The 24199-nt window shown below is 50.2% G+C and overlaps 1 protein-coding gene across 2 annotated transcripts in view; it reads right to left on the bottom strand.

Moving 5' to 3' along the window:
- RXRG (retinoid X receptor gamma) overlaps nucleotides 1-12295 on the bottom strand; it is a 52621-nt gene extending 40326 nt beyond the window's left edge. The window contains exon 1 of one of the 2 annotated variants that reach the window (XM_040460882.1): nucleotides 11921-12295. In XM_040460882.1, coding sequence (XP_040316816.1) covers nucleotides 11921-11969 — 49 coding nt within the window. In that variant the 5' untranslated portion in view covers nucleotides 11970-12295. Of the gene's footprint in view, nucleotides 1-6325; nucleotides 6343-11920 lie in introns of those variants that run through there. The other variant, XM_040460883.1, reaches the window with a different exon arrangement.
- Between the last annotated feature and the right edge of the window lie 11904 nt (nucleotides 12296-24199).

Raw genomic sequence — 24199 nt, 5'->3', positions numbered from 1 at the left:
CACAGCCCTGCTTTGCTTCCTGACCCTACACCCTCCTAATCTTCTTTAGCCACAGCCAGATTGTGCCCGCTGCCCGATGCTGGGGAAATGCACAAACCCTCTACTCCGCAGAGTTGATTCTCTTTGCTCCGGCAATGACTTTTTAAAATAAAATCTCACTCATCTGACGGGAAAGGGCTAGTGCGTTTTCCCAGGAAATTCTGTTCTCTGTTGGCCAGACACTTAAGAAAAATCTTTCATATTTCTGGGCCTCATTCTGCCCAGGGGTCTCCAAGACCCCTCCCAGCCCTGCTCCACGCACACGGGCGGTAGGAGACGGCCCACGGGCATCTCAAAGACAAAGCGTGGGTCCCAGTGATCTGACATGGTCTGGGTCTGGACCACTTTCCCAGGGACCCCTGCTTTGGCAACTGGACAGCGTTAGACCTTCAGTCTGAGATGCTGAGTGTCACCAGCAATCAAAGCTGTTCGGGGCACATACGCTGAAGTCGGTGTGTGCCTCGCGGCACGACGGCGTCCAGAATGCAGCCCGTGCACGATATAAGACTCCGAAGCCAAAAAGTCCTAGGCCGGATTGAAGGCTGCACCTCTGTCCGGTCCCATAAACTTGAGCAAGGAAGCTGACCTCTCTGGACCGCAGTTTTCTCACCCGAAACGGGGGCACACATGCCTACCTCATCGGACTGCGGACAGCACCTGGGAGTACGGCCCCTGGGGTAGCAGGTGCAATAATTCACCATCCAGTAGATGCCGTGAGGGAGGGCTGTGTCTGGCTCGAGGGCCATTATAGAAGATTATGTACGTGGAGGGCTTAGCCCAAGCCAGGCCAACAGTTAATGCTCTATTAAGGATGGTCCTTGCCATACGCTGGTGAGGACATACCAGTTGTTTACAATATCGAATTTTCTGGATTGGCTAGTAAATAGCCACTGCTCTGAGCCCAGAGCACCCCTGTCCCCCCGGCCACTCCACCCTTCGCCCAGCATCCCCCAGATCACCCCGTAATCGAGCCTGGCACAAACAGGTCCTCCACATGACCTCCAATCTGACTGTCTGCTGCCCTACTGGATGTTACACACTTTTCATTTCTATCCCTTGCTGCTAACGACGGCCATTGTGGTGCCCAGCACTGTGCCTGGAACACAGCAGACGCTCAAAACATACTAGACAACGGGATGGGATTGGCGTTGGGATAATTTTTTGTTAGTGAGTAGAACTATATAGAGTCCATCAATAGAAATTCCTTGCATAGGGGCGCCTGGATGGCTCAGTTGGCTAAGCGACTGACTCTTGATTTTGGCTCAGGTTATGCTCTCACGATTCCTGAGATCAAGCCCCGTGTAAGGTTCTGTGCTGACAGCACAGAGCCTGCTTGGGATTCCCTCTCTCCTTCTTCTCTAACTCCCCCCCCCCCCCCCCCAAAATAAATACATAAAATTAAAAAAAGAAATTACTTGCATAAGAAATCTATGTCCCTGGTGTTTACCAAACATAAAATCTCTGAGTAAGGAATTGCACGTGTGTGTTGGGGGGAACAGGGGAGCCTTTGAGAAAGAGAAGTCCCGGGGACCCAGAAGGGCAGAATTCTTAGCAAGGTGAGGAAGTTGCTTAGCAACTCATCCTCAGCCAATGAAAGGAAAATGTCAAGCATGCGTCTTTCTGATTGGCCAGACAAGGGAGCCAATGGCTTGGTGTTTCCACCCCTTTGCTGCCGGCCCACTAACAAGCCTCTGCCGGATGGAATGAAAAGTTGTAATGAATCACTGGCACTGGTTAATACACACCCACAGGGAAGGGGACGGAGGTGAAGATGTGCTATTTCTGAGAGTCAGGACTCTCCATTTGAAATCAAAGGAGCATGGCAGGGCCCAGGCCCGTGTAACTCCCTCCCACTGGGTCGCAAGGGACCACGCACACCCAAGCCCGGCACCTTGTCTCTAGCGGAGGGACACGGTGCACGAGCCCCAGGATCGCAGACCGGTCAGACAGCCGGCTCATTCTTCCCAGCCTAAGGGAAACTTACTCACACATCCCTTCCCCTCTTGCCTCATAACACACAGGCAGGCTGCTGAACGAGGTGGGCAGAGGCCTGCTACCGAGGCCACTTTAACGGACACTTTAATCACCACCTCCTTCGATGACTAACAGACAAACAACAACAACAGATCATATTCATTGAGCACGTGCCACAAGCCAGACATGATTCTCAACACGTTACTATATGGACGCATTGCGTACCTACAAGCCCTGTTAAGGTTGGGATGATTCTTCCTACCGGACAAAGGCAAAAGCTAGGAGACAGATTAAATACAACGCCCGAGGGAATGGGACTAGGAAGTCAGACAAGTGGCACCTGAACGGATGAACGGAGAAGGGAAAGCAGGGGATCCGCAGCCCCACCACGTGTCCCCTGCTCCACAAGTCCCCCGACCAGCTGTACAGACAGCTCTCCCCGCCCTCCCCACCCCGCCTTGAGGCCTCACTCTAGACTTTGACTTTGATCCTGGCACTTTTTTTTTTTTTTTTAATTAAAGATTTTATTTTTTTTAAGTAACCTCAACACCCAACGTGAGGCTCGAACTCACAACCCCGGGATCAAGAGTCACATGCTCCACCAATCGAGCCAGCCAGGAGCCCCCTGACACTGGCACATTCTAAGATACTCGCCATCCTGACTCTGGCCCCTCATGGCTCCAAGCTGGCCAGGGCTCCCTTCAGCAGGGCCCCAGCTCGGCCTGACCTTTTCTCCTCCCTTCTTCGGTAGAAGGGGTGCTCAATGCCACCGAGCTGGTACACATTTCTGACATTTGAGTCATGATCAGCGTGTTCAAAAGCACCTGCACGTAAACCTCAGCCCTTCACAGCCACCCTGACACTGGGCAGAAAGGTGTTTTACAGGCACAGAGCTCTACATTTTAGCAGGTGCCAACCCCAAGGTGGGAGACACTGAACTCCTAGGGCATGAAGAGCAGAAGCAGAAGGCACATCTTTCGAGGAGAAGCCTTCTCTGCTACCGAAGCATTTTCTGGGTTTCTCAACGGGGGAAAACAAGGGAACGTGATAGAAGTGGAGAGTGTGTGTGAGAAGGGGCTCAGCGCCCTGGCCGCAATGTGAGGACCCAAAGACCAGGGGCTGATCCCTCGCCTGCCCTCCACCCTCCCATCTTTCAGAGCCTCCTAGGACAGCTCCTCACGCTTCCTGCTGTCCCTGAAGGGGGGCTCCTGGCTGTTGGGGGGGGGGGGGAGGGGGAAAGGGGTTGCTTCCTCTGGTGCTTGGGGGAGGGGGAGGGCCCTGTGATATCCCTTCTTCCCTCTCCCTCCCCTCCGCTCCTTTCCCCCGGCCCCCCCCCCCCCCCCCTGCCCCATCTCCCCTAAAATCCGCAGAGATGGAGGTAGTGAAAAGCAGGCAAAGACCGATCATCAGCCTCATTATTACCAGCATTATATATAATTATAGCAAAACCTTACTCATTTTGATTAATTGAGAGAAAAAAATCAGTCTCAGTTCGTGACAAGTTGGCAGATTACTTTTAAATTACAATTTTCTTACTTCCAAGTAACACACGGGAAGAGTTTGTATTTCGAGTCCCACAAGCTAATGGTTATGAAGTGGAGATTTTATAAAATCTGCTTTAAAAAGGCTTTTGTAATTAACACCCCGTTAATATGCTAATGATGCTCCTTTAGGCTTTTTAAATTGCTTGAAAACAGATGTAACTTAAATGGGGCAACATTGCTACCACCTTATTTGCCCCACAAACCCTTCTTTGTTTTTTATTTATTTACTTTTTTTTTTTTTTTTTTTTTTTTTTTTGGTGAATGAGCAAATAGAAACTAGTTCATACCAGGACCAATTTAATCACCTTTCCAAATTAATTGGGTCATAAATTAATAAGGCAATATTGTTTGGGCTCAGAAACCAGACTTTCAGGACTCAAAGAACCACCGCATTTTAGAGAGAAGAGACAATGATCCCTGAGAGGTTGCCCAACTCGCTCAAGGCCGAAACACTGGGTCTTCTGACTGCCAGGTTCAAGGTCATTCCCTGTACCAGGTCCCATCTTGCACTCATTAACTGTGTACTACTTATTTCCACGTCAGTTATTGGCTTGGGCAGTCAAAAATATATTCGTTGAATGCCTACTATGTGCCAGACCCCAGGCGAGGCGCTACGGATAGAGTGGTCCCTCCTGGGGCCCTCTGCTTATTTCGTGTAAGCTTCAAACGGACTCAGAGTAGTCGCTAAGGCAGAAATCATCCCCATTCTACAGATTTAGAAAAACACGTTCAGAATGATAAAGTGACCTTTTCAAGCGCGTGTGGTGAATCATTAAAGACCTAGAATGTGAGTTTGGTCTAGCACGATTTCTGCCAACTTTTCTGCATGTAACTAATGGCATTTTGCTTGCATCCCACCTTTCCCACTCAGGACCAAGTTATGAACCTTGATGGTGCAGGTGGAGATCATGCTGTCTCTAACTCCTAAGAGGGACCTGGGGATCCCGGAGCAGGCGCTCCGCTAACAAGGAACACGGCCTGTCCCTTTAAACCGGTCCCACATACTGGTTCACAGTGCACCACTTTGGTCCACCAGGACACTGCCATGAGTGGTTCAGGCATTTGCTGAGGGCGCTCCCTCCTCACCCCTTGTTCCTAAAATCCTTGAACATCAATTTACTCCACCTCCAGCTCTCGAACCCACTCCCTGTTTCTGTCTCTCTGGACTTCTTTTTCAGATACACTCTCCCTGATCTCTAAATATGGATGGACTTCTAGAGACTGCAGTCTTCTTGGGGCACCTGGGTGGCTCAGTCGGTTAAGATCTGACTTCAGCTCAGGTCATGATCTTACGGTTTGTGGCTTTAAGCCCCGCGTCGGGCTCTGTGCTGACAGCTCAGAGCCTGGAGCCTCCTTCGGATTCTGGGTCTCCCTCTCTCTCTGCCTCTCCCCCACTCATGCTCTCTCCCTCTCTCTCTCGCTCAAAAAGAAATAAACATCTCTCCCTCTCTCAAAAATAAATAAACATTAAAAAAATTCTTTTAAAAGACTGCAGTCATCTTAAAATGCAGTGAATAACATCCCTGGTGCAATGTGGTCATTCATATCAATGTTATCATAGCATCATTTGTTCTCAGGTACTAAATACCTAAATTCCTTGGACCCATCCACTGAACCCCAGTCCCAAGAAACATGTCGAGAAACAATTCATTTCCAAACGTATGCAGACTTCAGAGCTTGTAACTAGTTTATCGTTCCTTCAGGACAGGAGATGAATTCTAGCTCTCCTCATCCGGCAAACCCTTGCACAAGCCAGATACTCAGCCAGTGTGCACTGAACAAGGGACTGGCATTCCCAGAACAGTCTACAATATTCTCTCCCTGATGATGATCTCTAACCTTTGCTCTGCTCCCCTCATCGCTGGGACTGAGCAAACACAGGTACCTTGAGCCCCAAACTCTCCAAGAGACTGCTTCTCCACGACACTAATGACCAGCAAAGGAGGGACAAAGGAGATGCTGAGTCACAGAAATGAAACTCAGGCAAACCAGCCCGGAAGAAACATCCCGACATACGTGTTAAGCACTTTCCTGGCCACTCCTCTGACTTCTTCTAAACGCTTTCTGAATTAAAGATCACAAGCTTTTCCATTTTTTTTTAAGTTCAGATGCTGAATTCTGAAACGCCATCAAGAATTTGAGCTTGATTTCGAACCTAGAAACTTCCTGTCTCCCTTCCCCTCTCTCAGTCACAGCGTCTGATAAAGGCAGCAGGGCAGGCCAGGTTGTCTGATGACTCATCAGAGTCACTGGCCTGGGGCCAGGGTCTCCTGAAGACTGGAGGGGCTGGAGGTCCCCCGTCAGGGCTCTCTTCCTGCCAGATCTCAGAGCGCTTGCCCTAGAACGATTTGCTAAAACAGAACTTTTGGTAACAGGCACAGAATCCACGTACTTTGCTTTGTCAGCACCTCGTGGTTGTGCCGTCTGATGCTTTCAGAACAGGCACACCTCCCGAAGAAAAAGCAACGTACTTTAGAACTACAGTGTCCAAATTTTCTGAAATGGAAAAGGGGACCTTTTACCAGGTGTCCATGACTTGTCCAGGCTTTATTTTATTAACCCCTTGCACTGCAGACAGTTAACACTGACCCTACGTGGTGAGTAGTACTGAGTTATTTTACCAAGGGGCGGGAGGGCTCTCTGTGGCTTCCCCGTCCCCCCACTTTCCTGCCACCCCAGGTGGCCCCCAGGGGGCTCAGCGGAACCCAGTCTGAAGACCACAAGAAGCTTCCTGGGGAAGCCACACTTGCTTCCCCAAGCGTCCTCACCTGTGACTAAGGGGCCGCCCTCATGACCCAGAGGCCTCTCTGTCTAGCTCTGAGGATGGCACTCTGTGGCAGGGAGGCTGGGGGAAGGGCTGTTCAGAGCTGACGATCGCAACCACTGCAAACCGGAGAACATTCAGAAATGGTAATAACACTTCTCCAGAAGGATCCCCTAGGGGTCAGCAAACATCCTGAGACACAGCACATCCCTGTGCCTTAGTTTTTGCGACTTTAATTATGGCTGCTCTCCCACACACCCCCCCCCACAGGAGCAGCAAAGACCCAAAGGTTTAGAATCTGGCTCTTCAGAGAACAAGTTTGCTGAATCACACCCTAGAATGTAAAACTGGGTTCCACATGTTAGAATAAAGTGGGGTCCACCTGGAACTTTCTTTTTTCTTTTTTTTCTTTCAAGGTTTATTTATTTTTGAAAGACTGAGAGAGAGAGAGTGCGCACGAGCGCAAGCAGGGGAGGAGGAGAGAGAGAGAGAGAGGGAGACACAGAATCCGAAGCAGGCTCCAGGCTCCGAGCTGTCAGCACAGAGCCTGACGCGGGGCTTGAACCCATGAATGGCAAGATCATGACCTGAGCCGAAGTCGGACGCTTCACCGACTGAGCCACCCAGGTGCCCCTCACCTGGAACATTTTTTGGATTTTTGTTTTCTTCATCTCTTCACGTGCCCGGTCCCCCTGCCCCGACCCCATCATTTATTCATTGCTGCAATTATGCACGGTCCAAGAGATACATTGTGATCCCTAAGAAAGTTGTCAAGGGCAAAGAGTAAGATCTGAATACGGTAGTTGTTGTTCTCATATAGAATTCACCCATTGGTGGCAGATCTGGGACTCCCATCTCCCCACCCCACCCTCCCTCCACTCTACCCCTCCCCCACCCCCAGCAAGCACAACACGGGGCTTGACTCCAGCAGCCCTGGCACCTGCCTGGATTTGGATCCTGGGTCTGCCCCTTATCAGCCGGCTGATCTTGAGCAGTTTCCTAAACCTCCCCGAGGCTCTACATTCCCATCCGTGAAACGGGGATGGCGATAATAGTGCCCTACCTCCAGGGATGCTTGACAATATTAAATGAGATGGTGCTTGTAATGCCCGGGGTAGGAGGGTCCGGCACATAGTAGGTGCCTGACGAACATGAGCTGTTACTCTCACTCATTTCTGAAGCTCACCGAGCCAGGACCCGGATCAGTCTCCTGAGAGCCACCCAAAGCCAGGCGCCCTAGAAAATAAGCGACTGCCCTCCCTGGGTCTGCGGGTCTTGTCCTTTCAGACAAGAAGAGAAAAGAGCAGCTTCCTCTGGGAGCCGCTGGCAACCCAGCCACCCAGTCGTGGTGGCAAAGTTCTCCGCAGATACAGAAGCTACATAATGAGGGGAAGGAAGAGGTGGAGAATTTAGATAACTCTTTGCACAATTTCTTTCCCCGGTTGCTATTCAGCTCTCTATCTCCTGGTAAGACTGTAAATGTTTCAGAAAATAGTTTACACTAAATACGTTCCTTCCTAAATCTCATAAACAGTTACTCCTTCCTACATAAACCCTAACCACTTACGTCCACGGTAAGGTCCCAATTAACCACCCACGCTTTTGTGGAAGGGAAAAATATGTTCTGGCGCACGCATCCGTGCACGCACACTCACACACACACACACACACACACACACACACACACCCTCTTATTGCCCCCCCCCCAAACATGCACATAGGCGTGCGCACACCCGTCCGCCCAACTCACCCCCCTCCTCTATGGCTACTCTTGGGTAAGAAGCCAGTGTTCTACACAAAGGGTCAGGGCCAGCTGGGCGGGACTCTTGCAAATCAGCCGGCCTCCAGGAGAAGCACCAGTTAATACTCCAGAGGTCCCCCGCTCCTGAGTGACTGCTGAGCTATCCCGGGTTCTTATTCCTCAACGGCCAGGGCCTGTGTCTGCAACCACTGGGCAGTGCCGAGGCTGGACTGGGCTCCTCACCCCAGCAAGGGGGTGCTGTGCCCCATAACTTCCCGGAGCGAGTCTGTGGCCCGTGAGGGGCAGCTCAGCAGAGCAAGGATTCTGGAGCCAGACCACCTGGGTTCAAATCCCTTGGCAGAGGGGGCGCCTGCGTGGCTCAGTGGGTGAAGCCTCCGACTCCGGCTCAGGTCATGATCTCGCCGTTCCCGAGTTTGAGCCCCTCATCGGACTCTGTGCTGACAGCTCGGAGCCTGGAGCTTGCTTTGGATTCTGTGTCTCCCTCCCCAGCAGCCCCTCCTCCCTTCCCCCACTCGCTGTCTCTAGCTCTCAAAAATAAATAAACATTAAATCCCTGGCAGGGCTATTTTCTAGCTACAAGACCTTCAGCAAGCTTACTGCGCCGTGCAATGCCTCAGTTTCCTCGTCTGTAATGGGAGTATGATAATCATGATGGCTGCTCAGAAGGTTGTCGTGAGGACTGAACAAGCAGAGAGTGCAAAAGCTTACAAGGGTAGGTGGCCCTCTTACAAGGGTAAGAGCCACAGCCAGCGTGCTTGGTAACTGAAATGCGAGCCTCCCCCCCGCCCCCCATCTCCTCGTCACCCCGAGGACTACCGCACAATTGGATGGGGGAATTACAGGCTTTGTTTTGCCATCTTCTTAGAGGCAGCGACCGTCCCATCCAGGCAAACGGATCTCTTACTGAACAGCTGGCCCCCATCACAGGGCAGGGCGGGGAGCAGGGATGCTGGTACCTCTGTGAGGTCACAGCAGCCCAGGTAGTCGCCACCCTTCGGCCGCCTTGACCAGTCCCTTGTTCGCTGAGGGGCTGATGATCTCACATCTGGTGAGCATGGCCCCAGATGTCAACCCTCGTGCTGTTTCCCAAGGGTGACTTTGGGTCCCCAGAGAGCCTCACGCAAATCGCAGCAGCCGCCTGCGGTCCCATTTGCTCACACATGAAAAGGCAGGGGGTGTGCCAAATCACTGCATGTGTACAGGGTGGCTCTCCGTGTTGAGGGTGCAGGTGACAGCCACCGCAGTCCTCAGTTTCCCCCGTTCCTGGGGGGTGGGGGGGGTCTCCCTCACCACGGGCAAGTTCTCAGACAGACCTCCCCGGAGCGGGGGCTGAGCTTCCGCTCAGCGTTTTAGCAGCCTCTCCACAGGCGCGTGCAAACAAAACGGAAAACATCAACAGAACTAAACAAAATAACTCTTCTCCTCCCTCAGGAACGAGGAAAAGTCACATCAGATGGAGACAGGTCCGCAACCCGATTGCCCTCCTCCCTCCCACGCCCCCCATTACCGCATCCTATCAACCTCCACGGCTGCACTCTTGTGTTTCCTTTTATCTGAAACCTACTTACGCTCAGTGAGTTCCCACCACGGTGAGAATCTGAACCTGCAAAGTGTGTGGGTCCTTGCAGTTTTAATTTTATTTGCCCAGATTCCTAATTCATTATTCGACAGGAATGTTTGATCTTTAAGTGAGCTTGTATGTGACTACCTTGAGCAAAATGCAGGGGATGAAAATAATTTTTATTAAGTACCAAATACATAGACAACACTTTATGACTGCTTTGTCAAGCGTGAGCACATTTAATTCTCCAGACAATACTCGGAGGCTGGGCTGATCAACTCCATTTTAGTGATGAAGGCACTGAGGCTCAGAGAGGTTCAATATCTTGTGTAACATCACACAGCGAGTAAGTGAACCAAGTTCAGCTCGCTCGCTCTCTCTCTCTCTCTCTCTCTCTCTCGTGCCTTTTTTTTTTTTTTTACTATATCAGATTGAAGGAGTATTAGTGTAAGTCTGAGTCAGGGCTTTTGTCTCCCATTCAATCCCACATAACCTTAGACTGTTCCCTGCCTTTTGGAGACCTCAGTTTCCACCTTGTAAAATGAGAGGTCTCAGAGGCTTTCTCCAGGTTCCTTAGGAAGGCTACCATTCCAAGATTCCAGCGGGCAGCCCCTGTTGAAGTTGGGGATAGACCCTCTTTCTCCAGCCTTTCTCTTAGCTCACTCCCTAGACCTTTCCACCTTCCACCCTGTCATTCACTCCCACCGTCTCAGTGGCTTTCATGAAGCCATGACCTCACAGACCTCGGGGAGCCCGAGAATCTCACAGACAAGCACCGAATTCAGAGGGAAAAGGAAAAAGTGTTTCTCAGCCGTGAATGGGACCAAGATGGGAGCTGAGAAGGCTCTTCACACCCAGGACCCAACTATAAACCGGAGATCAGATGTCCCGGCCGCAGCCTTGGCCACCACTCTGACTGGGTCATATCACAAGATTGGCCCCAATAAGTTAAACATCACCTCTTCCAGGAACATCTCCGTGGCCCCCCACCCCGTGCGTCCCAGCAACAGCTTCCTCCTGCCTCCAAAAGAGCACACAGCACGAAATATTATAATGTGCCTGTGTGACAAGCCTACCGTGTCTCCTTCGCATCTGTCTTCCTAGAGCCTAATACCATGCTTGGATCACAGAAACTACCCCCAGACACCCTGAATGAAGGAGCAAGCCCCCTGGCTCGGGCGCCGCCCGGGCAGGGACCCCGTCCACCTTGCAATGCCCCTCCATGCCTCACAGAGGGTTCTGCCCAGCAATGTAGGCAAGCTTTACTCCCTAGCCCTCAGATGACTTGCCCGTCTGTCCACACAGGGGGTCGGGAGAGCAGGGACTCTTCAGTTCTCAAGACCTAACAAGAATTTCTGCTTTGTCCTGTCTGCCAGCATCCACAGGGCAAACGCTTCTCTTCGGCTCCCGAGAACACAAGCTACATGCCACCAGCTGACAAGTGACAGGCCAGCTGGTCAGCTGGTGGTTCCATTTATTCAAAGCTGGGGCGGCTGGGCAGTTTCTGCCACTGAATCAAGGGAGCCTCGGGACTCCCGTGAAGGCAGCCCCTGTGAAGTGTGACCGAGCTGCCCTGCCTGGCTGGCAACTCGGATCTTCAGCTCCCCCCACCCCACACACACCCCCAGATCCCACCCTCAGAGTACAAGTCACAGCGGAAACCCTGGAAATGGCATTGGGGGCAGCAGCATGGAGGGGGCGCGAGGCTAGTAGCAAATCAAAAGGGAAGACCACAGAGGAAGGAAAACACAGCGGCAAATTAAAGTGCTACGTTTTCTTTGCAAAAATCCAATTACAGGGAGATCTGCTGTTCAATCACGCCCTTGTTACGAAGTATCCCAGGGACCCTTAATAGATGGGTGAAGCCTTTTGGCTCACGCTTTTCTCACAAGTTGGATAATAGGTCCATCATAGTAATTCCCTTTGACTCTTGCACTTTTCACACTGACACAAACACACCGGCCTCGAACAATGCTCTTATGCCGTCTGGGTCTCAGACAGATTCTCAAGCAGGTGGCTTAGAATATCCGCACACCCTCCCTTCGGCTCACTCATACTGCTCTGCCCAGATCCTCACCTCCGACCATCCCCTCTCCCTCCCTCCCTCCTGCACGCCCAGACACACTCACAGGGGAAACACACCACGAATGCACATCAACATACATGCCCTCCTCCTGATGTGCGACCCTGTGCTCGTCCGCAGGGCCCGATCCCCTGGGGTCTGTCCGGCCAGGTCCCCCCCCCCCCCCGGGGGGCAGCCCAAGCGCAGTACTCACCGCCAAAGCCTGCGGGAAACTTCATGAAGTGAGAATAATTCCCATACATGGTTACTCTTCAGTTCATGTTCCTCACTCTCTCGCTCGCTCGCTCGCTCACTCTCTTGCTCGCTCTCTCTCTCTCTCCCGCCTCTTCTGGAGAGCACGGCCTCCAGGGCTCCCGAGCGCAGCCGGGCTGCCTTCAACTTGGGCTAACAGGAGTGGTCATCGCTTCCTCGCAGCCCGGGCAGCTCGGGCTGGGCCAGCCCTCCGGGATTAGTCTGGAATCCGCCTGTCGCTCCGAGCGGCCACATAGCGCGGCAGCTGGTGCCTGTCAGTAACCACGCACAACGCGCCGCCGCGCCCCGCCGCGCACGGGCTCCTGTTGCTGCTTGGATTCACACGGGGCTGGGCCGCGGAGCCTCCTATTATCCCCGGGAAGCAGATCGATGTGCGACCGCCCCCAGGGGGTCAGGGGAGGGAGGCGGCAGGGGTGGGGGGGGGAGCTCTTCAGGGGCCTCCTCCTTCACTTGCACCCACAAGAAAAAAAAAATCAATGGGGTTTTATTCAAATGCGTTTTCTCACTCCGGCTTCTGTCCCGTCCGTCTGGCGCACTTGGTATTTGATCCGGGGAGGGGGGGAGGGGTGGGGGCCAAGAGAGAACGGAGCCCCTTCCAAAAGCACGAGATCGGAAAAGGGCGAGACTGCATCCCCAGCTGTGGAAAAGTCAGCTAAAGCATCCCTTCGGGGTGGCCAGAAACATTTGTCTGGGCTGCAGCGGGGGCAGCGTGACAGGTGCAGTTGGGAGCCTGAGTTGTTTCCCACGGAAAATGTGCAAGTAGGGAGGGCGCCTTGGCTGGACGTGGCGGTCATTCGCTGAAGCGACGCAATCACCTTATATACCACTGTCATCGAGCCACCTGTTCAAAAAGCACCACGGAGTCCTCACCGAACCAGAGACTCTCTTGGGAGGAATGCAGCCACAAATCAAAGAGCCTAAGTATCCCTTTGCTCTTTGGATCTGTTAGGCGGCATTCCTGACAAGCCACTGCTTGAACACCTCTGGTAACGGGGAGCTCACTACCATCCCATTCCATTCCTGGACAGCTCTTACCGTAAGAAAGTTTTTTATTGAGCTGAAATCTGCCTTTTCTCTGCAGTTTCTGCCAACAGGCTCAGGGGTGATCCCTGAGCCACAGCAGAGGAGCCCACGGGGTCTTTTGCCGCGGCATCTTCTGCAAATTCACAGCTAAATCTCCCGTGCCCATCATCGACTTCTCTAGACACTCTTGCCTATTTCAACCCCTCCGTGTATCACCAAGCATTCCAGCCTATTCACAACCTATTCTTTTTCTAGGAACGTACTTCAATTTATGGAGGCCCTCATGGAGGGGAAGGGGTTGGCCAGACTTGAATACAATACCTCAGACAGGATCCAGATCTTCTCCTCTCGGGGTCTGTCGGCAAGGTAGCGGAGGGGCTATCGGCACACCGCCAGGGGCATGGGCTGGGCTCTGAGGTTGCCCCTGGCACCACATGGCACATAGAGATGTGAGCCAACTCAAGCCCCCACAGGAAAAAATCAAGATTCAAGTGCTAAGAGAACCCAGAACAAAAACTTAAGAGGAAAGGCCCAGAGATGAGAAGAGCATCCAGATGACGAGGGAGGAGAAGGGCCAAGATGGGGATCAGAGCAAAAGTTGGTGGGGAAGGAAGAAGAGAGGTGAAGGCCGTCACCGAAGGCTGGTGCGCCTGGGGCTCCCTCGGGTGGGTGCCGGACTCAGAGCATGGGTTGAGAACCAGCATAGACACGGGCAGTGCAGAATACAGGAGGACTCTGCCTATTCCCGTATGAGCTTCTGGGCCGCCCTACATGTTAATCGACGTAGAACTAACTTCACAAGTTACCCATCCACCCAGTTGTATTCTCTCTCGTACACATTCCCCATCCTATTCTTGGGCGATTGGTTTGGGGACCCCCCTGTAATATCATCCCCCATATTCCCCTGAAATGAAAACATTTGGGTTCATTCATCACCCCAGATCTTCCGGCGTCCTGCTTCTTTCGTCCTGTGTATTTGTCATTCCTCCCCCACCCTCGCCCCGTTTCATGACTTCTGAAGATCTGATGAACTGTTTCTGTATTTTGTCTAACTCATGGGCAAGAAATGAAAAGGATATAGCAAGGACGCCTTACAGCATATCACCAGAAACTCCGTCTGTTAGTACCACGACACTTTGCTCATACGACACTCGTTGTGTGGCCTGAAGAGGCTGTGTCTGCAGAGAAAACAGCAAGTCAGAAGCCAGCCTTGCTGGGTACAAATCTCAGTTCTGTCGTTCCCAGCCTCACAATATTGGCAAGTTACTGGCCCTCCCTGCACCTCGGTGACCACCTAGGTTTGTTATGAGGATTGCTGACTCCACACGTGTTAATCACTTAGAATATGCCAATATGCCAGGCGCACAATTAACGCTCACGTATCCGCTCGTGTGCCCGCAAGTTAAGCAGATCCCTTTTACCCCTTGTTTCTTTTTACATCATTTGTAAAATGATGGAACAGGGCCAGATGAGTTCCAACATCCCCTTCAACTTTCAAATTAAAGGCAAACAAATCCACCACGCATCCCATAATGGTCCATTTTCTTCGCAGAGGTGTCTGAAGCAAACGTCTTACAAAAGTACAAACTACAAATAGGTGCGCCTGCCCGAGAAAGGAATGCGTTTTTCTGGCCCCAATCGGCTTTTTGGTGAAGACGCACTGGCAAGGGCTCTTCCAAGTACTCAAAAACCATCCTTTAAAAAGCTCTCAGAGCCTCGCTCAAGGTCGGCGTCAAGATGATTGGTCAGCAGTTTGAGGTAGACTCTGTTTTCTTCCCCTTTTGCTAAGCCAGGTTCCTGTCCACTTTTCCTCACAGAACAGAGACCGAAAGCCTTACCTTTTAAGCTCCACCTGGAGGAAAGTGCCCTGGGAGAGTGGTCACAAGGCCCAGGGCCCGCCAGCCCCACCAGCCTCCAGCGGTGTGACCTTGGGCAAGCTCATGTCCTCTCCAGGGAAACGGCCACACCACTCACCTCGCTGAGGTGTCTGGGGTTTGTGTCTCGTGACCAAATGTGGCAAGAGGAGTACATGTGTTCTGCTTTGGTTTGGTTTGGGATTTTTGTGTGTTTGTTTCACACTCTAGAGTTCTGTACAAATACGAGGAGGTAATATTTTGTTTGCCTGCTTGTTTTTGTTTTTTTTTTTCTCGCCTTCCTCCAGGGGTCCCTTCTGGTCTGGCTGGTTTGCTCACCCTGGGAGCAGAGCGTGTTCCTCTGACTATGGCCCCATTGCCCAGACCCACTTCCCTTCCCCCGCCCACTTGCCACAACAATGGTTTTCCCACATAACTGCTAGAACACAGGAGGTGCTCAATATGTCCTTTTGCATTAAAAAATGCGAGATCTGCTTATACCAAAATATCCCGGCATGTTTTCCTTGTGACGCCTTCCATGTGATTTAACATTCCGTAACAAGCCATAAACTTTGCCTAAAGTACAAGAAATATGAATGTGGCTTTTCTTTCTAATCCGCATTTTTTGCTGGCACCACTGTGTCTTGTCCGAGACCATTACTGACATAACAGCATTAGCCTAACCTAAGCCCTTCCCAGACAACGCCACTGACTTCAGCCTCTCCACTGCCTCCAGCTGTTACTGGATTCTCATTAGGATGTCAAATGAAAACGCAAATGCTCGATGTCCATAGTGGGAATTAGCTAATTCATTCATAAGAATTCTGAGCTCACTTCTTGTCAAGGCTAATTATCTATTCCTCTTAAGTGATATGTTCTGCGTTTATTAAAGCCATTAGTGCCTTTGAGTAAATGAAAAGGGCATGTGTTTTCACTAGTATGTTTGACACAGACTCAGCACATCTTATATTCACCCTTGTAATAAAAGGATATAGCTTTACCACTGGTCTCTTTGTGTGTGTGTGTGTGTGTGTGTGTGTGTGTGTGTGTGTGTGTGTACCCACATGCGTGCACACATTGTTGACCAATGGCAATGGAAAATAATATTTTGCAGTAAACACACATAAAAAAACCAAAGTCACTGATTAGATATAAAATTTAGATGCAAATAGCTCGACGCTGATGATATGGATTAATATTTTTACATTTATGTAGCACTTCACCTGCATAATAGCATATAAACTTTCAACGTGTTTCCCCAAATATTAGAGTTAAACAGGGCATAGTGTGCTACCCTATTACATAAAGGAGGCATTGGAGTCCAAGGTTGTGAAGTCAGAGAAGGAAAGGTAGCTACTCCCACAAGTCAGATTTCAGATGTGGTCTCACAACCAGGAAGTGACAGAAATGGGTATAAAAAACCAGGCCCCCAATTCTGACGCCCAGCCAACGTGTCTTTCACTTGACCTTGATCCTTCTCTTATTAACAAGGTGTTTCTAGGGGCGCCTGGGTGGCTCAGGCAGTTGAGCAGCGACTTCGGCTCAGGTCATGATCTCAAAATTCTTGGGTTCGAGCCCCGTGTTGGGCTCTGTGCTGACAGCTCAGAGTCTGTAGCCTGCTTCCAATTCTGTGTCTCCCTCTCTCTCTGCCCCTCCTCCACTCACACTCTGCCTCTCTCTCTCTCTCTCTCTCTCAAAAATAAAATAAAAACATTAAAAAATAATAACAATGTGTTTCTTGTACTGTGTTATGTGTTGTGGGGTGCGAGTTTCTTACTTACATATTGGTTTTTTTCTCTTCGCCGTCACTCATTCACTCAATTACCATCTAGTCAATACTTAATGAGAGCTTTGTACCTGTCAATCATCGGGGATACACTCCGAGACAAGATATATCAAGTCCCTGACCTCATGGAGCTTATGTAGGCTGATGGAGAATACGGACATCAAATAAATAGTCACAGACACAAATATATCATTATAAACCATGATAAGTGCTTTGAAGGAAAATAACCGAATGAGAGGAGGGACTATAGCAGGGAAATCTAATTTAAATTGAAAGGTCAGGGAGACTTCTTTGAGGAAATGACAGTTATACTCAGATCTAAAGAATGAGTAAGGTTCAGTTGGGGGAAAAGGAAAAGGTAGAGGGAGGGTATACCAGTAGACCTAATAGCCTTGAGGAGGGGATGAGCTCAGTGTATTCAAGCAGCCAGGGAGTACAATGTTCAGGCCTCCCCTTTAGAGGATTTGGCCTCCAAGAGTTCCACGGGGGCAAAGTCTCGCCCCTGATTCTGTGCTCAACATGCCATGCCAACCGTGTACTGTGGGAAACCTCCCTTCCTGGCTTTGTCTCTCCTTCACATGCTGTTCGAATTCAGATAACTCGCTGTTTTCCAGTGGTGCCACCCCAGTAATCTATCTTTGTGGATGTGCTCATTCTGTCCCTCTGCTCACAATAGCCTCCCCTCTTTCCGTTCTCTGTCTGAATACTACCATTCCCCAAGGCCATTCTCACGGGCAATTTTAGGTGGCCCTCCATTTGAACCACGTCTCCTAGAGTCCCATAGCCCTTGGTCGGAACCATTCTTGGGTCACTCAGCATGTTCCTTCTTGTGTGATTATCATGAATGCATCTGAAAACCCCACGTACTAGACAGGAAACCCTATAACTGGCATCAGAGCACGAGTCATTTTTGTAGCTCCAACAGCCTTTACAACACAGTCTCACACATAATAGAAGTCCAGTAACTGCACTATTGATGAAAGGATAAATATTTGTTGACTTAGGCTGACCTCTCCCAGGGTACTAGGCATGAGGAGGTAAGTGTTCCTAGGCTCCAACAGTTTTTACAACCCAAATTTCATTTGCATGGGCTCCTTCTCCTAGAGCCATACACCGTGTGTGGACAGGCTTGATAGTGGCATTCGTACATCTGTCTTGGTGACTGAGAGTCTCTGAGGACAGAAATGAGGTGCCTGATTCAGAAGGAGGCCTGATCAGCTTGAAAACTGTCTCAGCTATCACCCAAAAGTGAGCCATTTCCATAAGGTCTAAAATGTGTCCAAAGGCCCATGCTGGATCTGTAAGGTGTCATCCATAGCTTTGCAACCAGTCACGTTTGTATCGTAGCTAATTGTTCCAATCACTAGTGAGACAAGGGGAGTAAAATTTGCCCTAAGGGAGTTGTTCCCAAACTTGGCATTAGAATTACCCAGGAGGCTTAAAAAGATTACAGAAGCTTTTATCCACCTCCAGAGATTACTTCATTGGCTTGGGGCTGTGGTCTAGTTTTCCGAACTGCTTAAAGAAGCCCAAGTGATTCTGATGTGCAGCTAGATGAGTTTGGGAAGTACTTACTTAAAGAAAGAGACCTTTTCTTTAACCGGAAGCTAAGAAGGACCCACCAGCAAAAAAAAATGAGAAAGCCCTTCCCAGGATAATTCCGAGAAACCAGGAAGATCCACTTTGCCCATTCGCTGGTACACACAGTTGGAACTTATGAACACAAGCTCTTGCTTAGCAGGATTTGTGGTGGCTGAGGATGTCTGCTGTGTAGACTTAGCATATACTGCCTTGAGGCTTACTGGTATTGTGCTCGCGCCCTACCTCCTCTGTCATCAAAATCTTATTCATTAAAGGCACTACCTGGGGCGCCTGGGTGGCTCACTCAGTTGAGCATCTGGCTCTTGGTTTCGGCTCAGGTCATGATCCCGGGGTCATGGGATCGAGCCCCGCATCCAGCTCCACACTGAGCATGGAGCCTGCTTGGGATTCTCTCTCCTCTCCCACCTCCCATCTCTCTCTCTCTCTCTCTCTCAAAATAAATAAATAAACTTTAAAAAATAATATAAAATAAAGGCTGCCTCCTCCATCAATCTGCCCGTACAAATAGGTAATACTTCGACCATTCTCCAAAACACTTGCTTAAATACTTATTACAGCACTAGTTTAATTTCCCTTTGTATCATAATTACTTACTGAACTGGAACCTTCTTCTTGAGGATAGCGACAACTCTTTCATCTTTATAATATCAAAGAATCTAGCATTTGGCTTTGTACACAATGAGTGCTTCATAAATGCTTGTTGAACGGATGCTAAGATTACCACTATGACCCGGACAGACTCCGTCCCCGCTCTCGTGGAGCTTTAAGCTACGAAGTTGAGGGTAACTTTTAATTTCCCTTAAGTCCAAACTAAATAACATCGTCATAAAATTCTCAAGGTAGAAAGAATGGGTTACATAGATGCTTCCATCCCTTCAACGGTTCCCAGTCAAACTATGATCATAAAACCCTCCCCTTGTCACATAAACAACTCGGCCACAGCTGCAAAGCACATGGGGGCTCTCAGGATATAGAACAACTGTGATCACACAGAGTGGAGACCAGAGGGAAACATCTGGTCCCTTCTAGAGAGAGGTCAGCAGTTCAAATGTGGGACACTCTAATCCAGACTGGGTCCGGATCCAAGGAGTCAGAGCCAAAGAGGTGGATGTCAGCACTAGACCTCAGGAAGGCCTGCTCAAGTCCCGTGAGGGAAGAAGAAATACTGGAACAGAGCCCAGCCCCCAAGACCGGGCCACTGGCACTTGCATTCCGTTGAACAGACATGGATTGACCTGGTTACTGGCTACATACATTCAGGTGTCGATTTAGAGGCTGCAACCCAATCACACACAGGCCAAGCGATCTATTTTCAGATCCCGCTCACTCTTGGGGAAGAGGCTCTAAATATACCCTCCAGTGACTGCAGGAGGCAGATTATCATTGCCGGCAGCTGAGCAGGGCGGGGCAGACAGGGACTTCCAGAACCTCACCATTACCCTCGCACAGCCCAAAGGCCCCACCACTTGTAGAGCTATATTTACATAAGGGCAAGTGTCTGTTATATTTGACGGGGTTTTCATTTATGAGCCCCCAGCTGTGGGCTCTGTATGGCAACAAAACCGCTATTTTGTTCCCTCGTGAGATCCACTGAGCATGGCGATGCCACAAAGGAGGACTTAGGCAAAATGGACCTCGTTCTGTTCTCAGGCATTTATAGCATAGGAAGGTCTTGCAATTATACAGGCAATGGTAATGAAATCTCCCATATGTGTAACACCCGATAGTCTACGACATGCTTTCATAGCTTATTTATAAGCAGGTATGATGTATCGTGGAGAGCAAATCCACAGGGGGCTGCAGTCAGAAAGGACGTTGGATATCAGGACTCGAGAATTTATCTTGCTGTCATGATTTTCTCTGCAGCAGGGAAGGCCTTTTGAGTTAGTGTCCCACCAAGACATAGTTCTCTTACTGCCAAAAGCCAAACGCTGTATAACCAATGCTATTTCCAGGCAGCTAATCCCAAAAGGCCGGAAAGCATTTAGTTTCCGAAGGAACTGAGTGAGAGCTGCACTAACCGGCAGCATTCAGGTAACCCTGCCTGACAGCAAAAATGAATAGAATTAGCTAAAGGCAGAGAAATAGTCGATTAGGGCAAAAGTGTGGCACAAGGAAGGTCTTAAAGTCAATGTTTAGCAGTAGCAGACAGAGTTGGAGAAAGCTCTGTATTTAGTGTATTATCCTAGTCTCTGGGGACATACCGGACCCAGTTTCGCCAGAATCGACCATGGGACACTGAAGAGAACCAGTGGAGGAAGTTGGCATCTGAGGCGTCTACCCCCTGCAGCAGGGGTAGCTCAGAGGGTCGAGGCACCATCTGCGTGAGACTCGTCTGGGGGGCTTGTTAAACCCAGAGATCTCTAGGCCCTGCCTGGACCTTCTGTATCAGAATCTCTGGAGCTACAAAGGCCCTGGGCATGAGCATCTCTAACAAGCTCGGCAGGTGATTCCTATAAGCAGTGAAATGTGCAGCCTACAGAATGGCACCTAAAGAAGGCCAAATCTCAACCGGGTGTTCGCACCATGTTGTGGTGTTAGAGATTACTCATCCGCGCCTCCCGGTTACGCTGTAAGGCCAACATTAATCTCTTTTTACAGCCTGAGTTCCTAAAGCCACGGTTATTGTAAGTAGTGGGGTCAAGCTTAGGAAATTCTTTTGACTGTAAATATTGTGTTCTCTCGGGGCACCTGGGTGGCTCAGTTGGTTAAGCGTCCAACTCTTGATTTCAGCTCAGGTCATGATCCCACGGTTCATGAGGTCGAGTCCCGCGTTTGGCTCCGTGCTGAGAGCATGAATCCTGCTAGGGATTCTCTCTCCCTCTCTCTCTGCCCCTCCCTCATACACACACACACACACACACACACACACACACACACACCCCTCACTCTCTCACTCTCTCTCAAAATAAATAAATACACATTGGAAAAAAAAAAAAAACGGGCACCTGCGTGGCTCAGTCGGTTAAGCACCCGACTTTGGCTCAGGTCACGATCTCACAGTTCGCGGGTACGAGCCCTGTGCTGGGCTCCTCTGCTGTCAGCACGGAGCCTGCTTTGGATCCTCTGTCCCTCTCTCTCTCTCTCTCTCTGCCCATCCCCTGCTTGTGTGTGCTCTCTATCTCTCAAAAATAAAACAAACATTTAAAAAATTTAAAAAAAGTTCATCTTCCTGGTAAAATGTGGTAGAGAGAACACAATATTTACTTTTTTTAAGTGTGTATTTGTCTATTTTGAGAGAGAGAGCACGATCTGGGGAGGGGCAGAGACAGAGGGAGAGAGAGAATCCCAAGCAGGCTCTGAGTTGTCAGCACGGAGCCCGACGCGGGTCTGGATCTCACGCACTGCGAGATCATGACCCGGCCGAAATCAGGACTCTGATGCTTAACCGATCGAGCCACCCAGGGGCCCCCCCACCTTTGTTTTTAATGTGCAAGATGCACTTCCTGAACTATCCAAACCTCTGTCCCTGACAAGCAGGTGGCCCAGACTCTGGTCGGACGAAGATTCTGGAAAAAGGGTTGAGTGCGAAGGTGAGGTAGGGGTGAAGTGGTGCTTGCTTGCAGCTACGGGTTTTAGGAAGATTTAGTTGGGAGAAAGTAGGCCCAAGAGACAAGAAATAGTTGAAAGCATTCAGCGCGCACAGGACCGGGTGAAGAGGAAAAGCCTGGCGAAAAGCAGTCTCAGAATATGTCCAGTTAGAGATGCCGCTACAGAGTCTGATGGACAGCGGGGGAGAGCAGCTCTAGAAGCAGTTTCCTGGTGCAGTGGCATGTGGGAAGAGGAAGGCTGTTCTGGCTGCCTGTGACGTCACCCATGGGCAGCTGTTAAGGGTACAGCGTTATTTCTGGAATTGCCCAAACATCAGTGACTCTTAAGGGGGAATTTCAGACACATCAGCAGGCTGGGCACAGATATTGAAGGATTGGAGCCTTTCTGACGCCTAATCAAAGCCTGCATCTGAGGCTGATGTTGCCCCCTCCCGCCATGACCCTGCACGGATGCCAAGGCTTGGCCAGCCAAGACTGGAAGGACTCTATAATCAGAGGTGGAGAAGGCAGGGGCAGAGGAGAGGACTTCCCCTCGACATCCTGGCGGATGAAAACAGCTCCCAAGGACTTCAGGCCCCCAAAAGCTAAAGTAAGAAGAGAGGAAATTCAATTAATCCTATATGTAGTTCTCGAACATCCATTATTTTATCAACTGTTTGAGGGGCAGGGATATACCCTCTCTATACTTCAGTGAAGGATCAGTCATGGCAGGTAATTTAAGAAAGCAATCATGATTAGGGCCAAAAATTAATCAGCCTTTTTCCATTGGAAAGTAGGCGGAGGACTGTGTTCAAACTTCCATTTAGGGGCACCTGGGTGGCTCAGTCAGTCAAACATCTGACTTCGGCTCAGGTCATGATCTCGCGGTTCGTGGGTCTGAGCCCCGCGTCAGGCTCTGTGCTCACAGCTAGCTCAGGGCCTGGAGCCTGTCTTCAGATTCTGTGTCTCCCTCTCTCTCTGTCCCTCCCCTGCTCGTGCTGTCTCTCTCTCTCTCTCTCTCTTTCTCTCTCTCAAACATAAAATAAAACATTAAAAAATTTTTTTAAACCAAAAAACTTCCATTTATCGATCAGTTTGCCAGGGGTCGACCAGGAAGACACTGGGAGTGGCATAGAAGGAGCAGCTACCATCCCTCCTCCCTCCCCGTCCATCCATCTTGTGCACTCCTGGCAGATTAATCCTCCTAATGCATAGGGCTCGGATGTGATTCCTCAGGCCAAATACTCTTAATGGCTCCCCCTCCACCCACAGAGGTATCTGCACTGGGTCTCCTTCCATCTCTCCAAACCTTTGGCCCTCGCCTTGACTCAGCACATTCTAGTCTCCAGAAAAGGGCATTTCTCTTCCCCAAACCCACCCTGCTCGCTCCTTCGCCCTTGCTCCCTGCTTTTGCTCGAGCTGCTCCATCCCTTCTGGAACACCGCCTTCCCCACCGTTCGTCCCCATTGGCTGAATCCTAGCTGGCCCTTCTCTGGGCTCCTAAATGCCACCTCCTCCTGGTTCCCCCAGTTAGGTATCTCTCTCTCTTTCTCTCTCTCACGCTCCCCCTCTCCCTCCTCTCCGCGTGGCTGTATCTCCTTCTCTCTCCCTGCTCTTGGCACTTCTACACCCACTGCCCAACTTTGAACACCTCTCTGTTGTGACCCACCACTAGCTCAGCCATGTGACCTTTGGGTTTTCTTCACATGAAGCCTATGCACAGACTAATGTCACTGAACTTGCTGTTATTAAAACCCATCTCGCATGCCCTTTTTAATCCACGCTCTTTCCTCAGTGTCTACTGAGGGCTTGGCCTCATTGTGATGAGGCAGGGACCTCAGTTTCCTTGGGGCGGGGGGTAGTGGGACATTGGGATGTGTCATCCCACTCAGTGGATCAATGTGTTCTTCTTAGGAAGCTTCCCTTGCCACACCCCCATCCCCCCACCCTAGCAAATGTCGGACCTCTGCTTCTTTGCTCTCGCCGCACATCCACTCTTCCTTGCCAGCACATATCCTAATTATAATCAACCAATTGTATAACTCTTTGCTTAATACCTGCCTCCCTCCACGGACAGAAAGCTTCATGAGAGCATATCTCTTCTACCCATCATTGAATCCTGGGACGTGGCCGGTAGGCAATGAGTAGCTGGCGAATGAATGACTATCATTTATCACACTCCATGCTAGATTATAGTGTTGTGAGCATAGGGTGTGTCTAAGAATACAGGTGTCTAAGAATACAGGTGATGTAGGACATTCTTTGTATACCCCACCACTTCCTGTGGTGCCTTGTTCATAGCAGATGCTCAAAAGGAAAAAAAGCAGAAAAGAAAAAAGAAAAGAAAAGAAAAGAAAAGAAAAGAAAAGAAAAGAAAAGAGGAAAGGAAAGGAAAGGAAAGGAAAGGAAAGGAAAGGAAAGGAAAG

The sequence above is a fragment of the Herpailurus yagouaroundi genome, unplaced genomic scaffold, assembly GCF_014898765.1.
Source record: "Herpailurus yagouaroundi ecotype Mexico unplaced genomic scaffold, PumYag 253, whole genome shotgun sequence".
NCBI lineage: Eukaryota > Metazoa > Chordata > Mammalia > Carnivora > Felidae > Herpailurus > Herpailurus yagouaroundi.
The sequence above is the reverse complement of the archived record's forward strand: the minus strand, read 5'-3'. Positions and strand labels throughout refer to the sequence as shown.